This window comes from Aquarana catesbeiana, linkage group LG02, assembly GCF_042186555.1.
Source record: "Aquarana catesbeiana isolate 2022-GZ linkage group LG02, ASM4218655v1, whole genome shotgun sequence".
In the NCBI taxonomy this organism is placed as follows: Eukaryota; Metazoa; Chordata; class Amphibia; order Anura; family Ranidae; genus Aquarana; species Aquarana catesbeiana.
The window spans coordinates 186,853,172-186,861,255 of record NC_133325.1 but is presented as its reverse complement, the minus strand read 5'-3'; the positions used below and the strand labels follow the sequence as shown (position 1 = coordinate 186,861,255).

The 8,084-nt window shown below is 41.9% G+C and overlaps 1 protein-coding gene across 1 annotated transcript; it reads right to left on the bottom strand.

Annotated features, from left to right (window-relative positions):
* Positions 1–1,595: 1,595 nt before the first annotated feature.
* Positions 1,596–6,877, bottom strand: LOC141127516 (tubulin alpha-1A chain). The gene is made up of 4 exons (XM_073614043.1): positions 6,722–6,877; positions 4,729–4,951; positions 3,110–3,258; positions 1,596–2,794 (listed from the first exon to the last, which is right to left on the bottom strand). The coding sequence occupies exons 1-4, from the start codon at positions 6,722–6,724 to the stop codon at positions 1,814–1,816; spliced, it is 1,356 nt and encodes a 451-aa protein (XP_073470144.1). The 5' UTR covers positions 6,725–6,877; the 3' UTR covers positions 1,596–1,813.
* Positions 6,878–8,084: the final 1,207 nt, after the last annotated feature.

Here is an 8,084-nt window from a genome sequence, read left to right as displayed (position 1 = left end):
GTCGATTGTTAGATCAAATTCTGTCAAATGAACAAGTTGGAAAATGTTTATCTATCATGGGCTGCAGCCAATCGGTGTATTCTCAGTGTTTTCTGACAGCGCCAAGTCCCACTGTGAGAATCTGCTTTTTCTTTTTGTTCAGCCCACCCCATCACCTCTGGCCAGCTTAAGTGTCTTTATGCCCTATACATCTGTGCTTTTAAAATGTAGGAAATGTTCTGAAATGACTAAGGTGAACCTAGCCTTTAAGGTATCATTTGGATGGATCCCTTAAAGTGGTTGTAAACCCCAGACTTTAAATATAAACAAAGCATATCACTCTATAGTGTGTACTTGTCTCAATTAAGAGCACTAAGTGTCATTTCTGTCTGCTGTCCTGTACCTCTGCTATCAGCATCAGTCACTACTGACATGTTTTCCTGACACCAAGAGAAAAAAGGTGACAGGGAGGGAGCTCCAGCTGACTGAGAGGCTCTGCTCTGTTCCTGTGAGAAGGGGTTGTGTCCTATCCCTCCAATAAGCTCTCAGAGCTCTCCTCACTGAGCTCTGCAGAGTGTAACTTCAGCTCTCCGCCCCCTTTTTCTCACAGCTCAAACAGACTTTATGAATTCTGGACTCTGAATGGCTGTAGAGAAGAGAACACTGCAAACAAACAGGTATATGTAAGGGTTTACAACCACTTTAAAGCAAGCTGAGTTACTTTTACACCCAGGAGAGCCTTTCTCTGATTTAGCTTCACTTTGTGACTGGGGCCTCACTTCCTGTGACTTTATTACTAAGCACTACTATCTGCGATTTCACTGTTCAATGAGACTCAGTGGCCACTAAAGTCAGGTTCCAGGACCAAAGTAAAACTAAATAAAAGAAAGTCACAGAAGAGACAATTTTACTTGGTTAATAATGGCAACAGAGGGCATTTTAGGCAGAACAAACACCTTTAAAGTGGTTGTAAAGCCTACATTTTTTTACCTTAATGCATTCCCTGTATTAAGGTGAAAAATGTTTCAGTGTGTGTATGTGTGTGTGTGTATCACCCGCGCACAATTACCTGAGCCCGATCTCGATTCAACAGTGTGCCTGTCTGCAGCAGGTCTCTCTTCTCCCAGCTCTTACAGGCTTTGCTGAGAGTAAGGAAAGCAATTGGCTCCAGCCGCTGTCAGTAAAATCCTGTGACTGGGGAGCAGGGGCAGGGCTGAGCCTCACTGTCTGTGTCTATAGACACAGGCATTGTGGCTCGGGATTGAGCCTGCAGGTGTGCTACAAAATTAAGCAGCTTACTATGGTGGCACACCGAGAAGAGGAGGAGCCAGGAGCACAGGCACGAAACTCCAGAAGAGAAGCATCAGAGCCGCTTTGTGCAATTGTATTGCACAGAGCAGGTAAGTATAACATGTTTGTTATTTTGAAAGAAAAACATTTGACTTTATAAACGGTTTAAGTTTAAAATCGAGCAATGTTTCCTTTGGGACCAGTTCTCTTAACACTTATTTTGAACTCCTGTGACCCAGAACCAGCCATTGCTGCAGCATGGAGGTGTATTTTGTATGGCAATATAATAAAATGTAATTAAAATGAATGCACATATAACACATAAATACGTAAGACAGGGAATGTTTTATTGACAAACCCAAAACAGAAATTCACTGACTGGATCTGTCATCGAGTTTCAAGTGTTTTGGACCAGAACAGTTAAATGCAGCAAAAATACACTGGAAAATAAAATTGCTACACAAAAAAGAACTGGCTGAGTAAAGAAATGTGTGTTTCTCAGATGTTTTGTTGTTCCCTGTGAAAAGCAGCACCGTTTTGACATTTAATATTCTTCTCCTTCCTCTTCCCCATCTCCTTCCACAGAATCTACACCAACTTCCTCATAATCCTTCTCCAGGGCAGCCATGTCCTCACGGGCCTCAGAGAACTCTCCCTCCTCCATACCCTCACCCACATACCAGTGCACAAAGGCCCGCTTGGCATACATAAGGTCAAACTTATGATCCAGTCGAGCCCAGGCCTCTGCAATAGCAGTGGTGTTGCTCAGCATGCACACAGCACGTTGTACCTTGGCCAGATCACCACCTGGTACAACAGTTGGTGGTTGATAGTTGATACCAACCTTGAAACCAGTAGGGCACCAGTCCACAAACTGAATGGTACGCTTGGTCTTGATGGTGGCAATAGCTGCGTTAACATCTTTGGGGACCACGTCACCACGGTATAGCAGACAGCAAGCCATGTATTTACCATGACGTGGGTCACATTTTACCATCTGGTTAGCTGGCTCAAAGCAAGCATTAGTTATCTCAGCTACAGAGAGCTGCTCATGGTAGGCTTTCTCAGCTGAGATAACTGGGGCGTAAGTGGCAAGAGGGAAGTGGATACGAGGGTAGGGCACCAAGTTTGTCTGGAACTCTGTCAGATCTACATTCAAGGCTCCATCAAATCGGAGAGAAGCTGTAATAGAGGAAACAATCTGACCAATAAGCCTGTTAAGGTTAGTGTAGGTTGGTCGCTCAATATCTAGATTTCTACGGCAGATGTCATAGATGGCCTCATTGTCCACCATGAAAGCACAGTCAGAGTGCTCCAGGGTGGTGTGAGTGGTAAGGATGGAGTTGTAGGGCTCAACAACTGCTGTTGAAACCTGGGGAGCTGGATAGATGGAGAATTCCAGCTTAGACTTCTTCCCATAATCAACAGAGAGACGTTCCATCAGCAGAGAGGTGAAGCCAGATCCAGTACCGCCACCAAAGCTGTGGAAGACCAGGAAACCTTGAAGACCTGTGCACTGGTCAGCCTGTGGATAAATAAAAAGGGTATAATAATACATGTAATAATGTATAATTTTCCTAGGAGCATAAAGAACCTTCAAATCAGAAATTAACATGTTACCATTTAGGAAGACTAAAGAAAAGACAGAAAGAGAGACTTTCAGAGAGATCTATAGATTAATAGATAAATGAGCTTGTTAATGTTGTGGGTCAGCATAACTTTCAGGTTACAGTGCATATATTCCCTAAGCCCCCAGCAAAGTGTAAACTGATCGAATTAGATGTACTTAATCAAGTAAGCCATTTTTGAATATAAGTGCATGATAAAGTTCTAAGCTTACCAGTTTGCGGATCCTGTCCAGCACCAGATCAATGATTTCCTTGCCGATTGTGTAATGACCACGGGCATAGTTGTTAGCAGCATCCTCTTTACCGGTGATTAGCTGTTCTGGATGGAATAGCTGTCGGTATGTGCCTGTGCGTACCTCGTCTTAAAGAAAGGAAAAGCTTTAAGTGAAAATGCAAAGAACGCTTACATATTGAGCACTAGCAAAAGCCCTTAAAGGGAATACAACACTAAGAAAAGAGTGTTGCGATAGGCATTAAATCAATAATTAAATATTATATTCTTTACCTACTTTGATTAAAGTGCCTATTGACATAAACCTTATATTTTCATTTTTGGCAGGTGCCAGAAAACAAAAACAAAAGATTGCTTTTTAATATCTCTTAGGAACTATGGTGGTGAGATCTCTACTCTTGAGTTCTTGTGTCCACTATGATGATGTCCCACTGTCCCTGGTGGATGTTTTATTTATTTTATATTGTGGTGAATGCAACAGTAAGCGATGGAACACACAAAGGTGAACAGAATAACCCAAAACTCTTAGGTGAATAGGAACAGTTGGGGATTCTGGTAGACAGATCTGTAATGGAGTATTAAATATATATGAGAAGTCAGGGGCTGAGTCAGTCCACAAAAATTCTCCTGTATAAAAAATATCACTCTCGCTGACCCTTTAATATTACAGTTTTATTATTAAATTAACTCTGATTGTGGACATTTTTAAATTGTATTTGTTATATGAAGGCAGACAGCAGTGCCCAGAAGCCCCAGACGTGTGGATTCCTGCCACAAAGCTGGAGATATAAAAAAAAATGTAGGCACAAAACTGCCAATTAACCAGCAACTACATCATGAGTTTACAAAGCAATTTGTAGATTGTTTCAGTTTGCCATATACCACTGTAATCTTATAACTGTAGAAATCCTTCCTTTTATTACAATGTGCACTGTGTTTAGAGATACACATCCTGGGACAACACCTACATAATAATAGGGCTGATATGAATACAACAATGAATGTGCAGGTGGTGCCCATAGTAAAAAGGTCTTACTCTTCTTTTTTTATGAAAAAATGAATGCTTGTTTATAATTACTTGCTAATGTCAGCAGTTTCTTTCCTTTATGTAAGACAAAATGTTATTTCTATGTACATTTGATTTCTAATTGAATTAATTAACCACACATAAGGCAAGATCACACTTTTGCAATTTATTTTTCACGTTTGTCTTGCTGTTACTAGGCACCGATGTGATAATGATGATTTTTTAAAAATCCTCCAGTGTTCTACAATGCTCCAAGTCTAGATATTACAAATAAATGTTCAAAAGGCTAAAGTATATTTATTAATGTAATGCAACATTAACCTCGTTGAACATAATTCAATTTTTTTTTTGTATTAAAAGAAGAAGAAAAAATATATATATATATATATATATATATATATATATATATATATATATATATATATATATATATATATATATATATATATATATATATATATATATATATATAAATACATTAAAAAAATCAAATTATGTTCACATATATCACTGTAACCATATGATATTGCCTTTTGTCCTTTTCTACACAAGCCAAGCAAGAAGGCTCTTACCAATGACTGTTGGTTCCAGGTCCACAAAGACAGCCCTAGGGACATGCTTGCCAGCTCCAGTCTCACTGAAGAAGGTGTTGAAAGAATCGTCCCCTCCTCCAATGGTCTTGTCACTGGGCATCTGCCCATCAGGCTGGATGCCATGTTCCAGGCAGTACAACTCCCAGCAGGCATTACCAATCTGCACACCAGCCTGACCAACGTGGATAGAGATGCACTCACGCTGCACAGGAAACAGAGAAAAGGTCGTCCCTGATTAGTTTCAGTGTCAGTGTTCTGTTTAATAGCTCTTTATACAGTAATAAATACATCATTTCTTTATATGCCACTTAAATTTTACAATGGGAACCTTTAAGCAAATGTCAGGAAAAAGAAAGTAGTTATAAATTAGCTGACTTCTTTTTCTCTGCCCTCCTTTTTTATGACAATATCTGGAGAATATATGAAAAAGGTACTTGTGCATTGCATTATGGTTTGTAATTGTATATAGGATAGATAGATAGATATATATATATATATATATATATATATATATATATATATATATATATATATATATATATTTATATTATATACACATAAGAAAAAAAAATTATTAAAAGATCCATCGATCCAGCAGTATACCTGATGTCACAAGGATATGGTCCTTCTAAGGGCTCAGGGAAGACAATGAGAAATGGAGACGCCTGGTGCTGATGCCACACCCACTGCAGCATTAAGATCTTTGTGAATGGCTGTAGGTGGGTGTGTGATTTCCTGGCATTCCCTTCCCCATTCACCTTCCTACCAGCCCCAAACAAGCCAGCTTATTATATACCATTCATATTATAAGAAACTACAAATCCTTACCAGAAATTAATTTATTTTATTGTTTCACGCTAAGAACAGCAGACACTCTATGTCTTTCTTCTTTCATAGACTGGTCTCCTCCTGCTCTTTTCACAATGTCCTCTGACCTCAAACTGGCAGATGGGGAGGGTAAGGCAAGCAGACAAAACCTCCATTCACAAGCCATGCTCTGTCTCACATGCCCATCACACACCTATTACCCAGATGAGGAGGATTCTATGCCTGATCCTCCAGTCAATACTGCTACAGTGATAAATTCTTACAGGTACGAGATCCATGACATTGTCATTATAGCTGAACAAAGACAATCTGTCATCAGCAGCCTGCACATCCCCATGGCCATGAGAGGGTTAATGGGAGAGGACTAGAGCCAGGAAAATGTGAGTGCTGCTGTGCTGGAATGGAACTCAGGGCTGGATGTGGTCTCAAAGGACAGGGCGTGGTATACAGAGCTCCAGACATGCACTTACATAGACAAAAATGACATGAAACAGTCTCTGAGCAATGTCACCGCTCCTGGAATATGTGCTAGAAGTTGCATGGGAAAGACACCAATACAATTCATAGGAGGGAATCATAAATCCAATACCAGATCACAGATCCAATACCAGATCACAAGTCAAATAACTAATAGTAGATCCAATGCCAGATCACAGATCCAATACCAGATCACAAGTCAAATAACTAATGGTAGATCCAATGCCAGATCACAGATCCAATACCAGATCACAAGTCATATAGCTAATGACAAATCAAATGCCAGATCACAAGTCATATAACTAATGACAGATCTAATGCCAGATCACAAATCATATCACTGATCACAAGTCATATAAGGGATCACAGATCCAATAGCAGATCATAAGTGATATAGGAGATCACAAGTCATATAACAGATGACACCCCATGAAGAATGACAGAAGAGACTATAAGACAAAGGCCAGTGTATGCTGAGCCCCCCCTATCGGCTGCTCAGCTGATGAATGCAGCCACAGCCCTGTATTGTTAGAAGGATGCTTTCCTCCCCATCTACAAGCAGCCATGCTGATCAGAGAAGATCTAAACAAATAAAGCATGTTCTTTGTTCCTCATCACCCCCTCCCCCTTTGTCTAGTCCCCCCATCCCCCATGGAGTGGTCCTTACCATGCTTGCTGTGCTGCTGAGCAGAGGGTGAGAGGAAGGAGGAGAGGAGAAGGATGGATGCCTTCTTACAGTACGACTCTAAGGAGGTCGGTGTAAGAGAACCTGCAACACATGGTCCTACACTGCTCGTTATATACAATTCCGTCGTTATGGAAACCAGGCTGGCGGATTTCTCATTGGAGCAGACATTTCCGACGGCCTGCAGGCGCCGGGAGATCGGGGCTGTGATTGGCTGGAGGGTGAACGGATGAGGTAATGATCCCCGCCCATCATTAGGAGTATGCATGCTATTAGTGGGACAAAGAGGGGCTGGACCATTCTCCTGTCCATCCATCATCCCATCCCGGAAAATGGTGTCCCTGGCATCACCATAGGAGACGGGCAAACAAAGGGACAGACAGGACATTGGGCATACAGGGGTGATCAGCTATGGGCTGTGCATTCAGGAAAGGGTTAACTCCCATCCTATAATATACATGTATGTATAGATCAGACATGACCTGTACATTCCCTGCCAGGAGTTCATCCCTATCTCACACACACAAGAAGAGAGAATATAGGACATCCACATCAGGTCACAGCCTAGCACAGGAATAAGGATCTTTATTTTCAGACAGGTGACTGCCATTTTTAAGCATCATTGAAAATAACTGTCACTTTCCAGAAAATAAGGCCCCTTTCACATAGACAGGATCCATCCACACACAATCCACCTGCTCATTTGGGGATCCGTCTGCTGATCCCTACTGAGCAGGTGGATGACAGGTCCGCGTCCAATCCACTATGCAGAGCGGTCATAGACACAGCCTGCTCTCCTCTATGGGGCAGTCGGATGGAAACGGACTGCGTGTCCGTTTCTATCCGATTATCATCCGATCTGCTGGCCGGATAGCGAACGTATGGCCATACATCTGTTTCAGCGGATTTTGTCGGATCAGATGCCCGGCGGGTGTCAGCAGACACATGTCCACTGGCATCCGCTGCCCCATAGAGGACAATGGGTGGTCCAATCAGGTCCGCCTGAAAAACGGACAGGTGGACCCTATCGATCCGCTGGTGTGAAAGGGGCTTTAGGCTCCCTGTTGTGGGGACATGAGCCTATTGTGTAAGTATAAGGCCCCTTTCACGCGAAATGTCCGATCAGGTCTGCCTGTCAGTTTTGTAAGTGGATCTGATCAGAAGGTTCATTCACGCCTGTGAATAGGTGGATGTAAATAGACTTGTGTCAATTTACACCCATCTACCTCCAGGCCTGATCCAGTCCTCTAAAAAAAAAAAATGGAAGGGGATCTGTCCTCCTCCATCTAGGCGGATCCGATTGGAGGGCAGTCAGGGATAAATAGCAGAGTCCTCTTACACCCAG

Coding starts and splice junctions, on each gene's coding strand:
- LOC141127516 (XM_073614043.1), bottom strand. Junction 3,259..4,728: donor CCTGGAACCAACAGTCATTG/GTAAGAGCCTTC, acceptor CCTTTCTTTAAG/ACGAGGTACGCACAGGCACA. Junction 2,795..3,109: donor TGGACAGGATCCGCAAACTG/GTAAGCTTAGAA, acceptor ATTTATCCACAG/GCTGACCAGTGCACAGGTCT.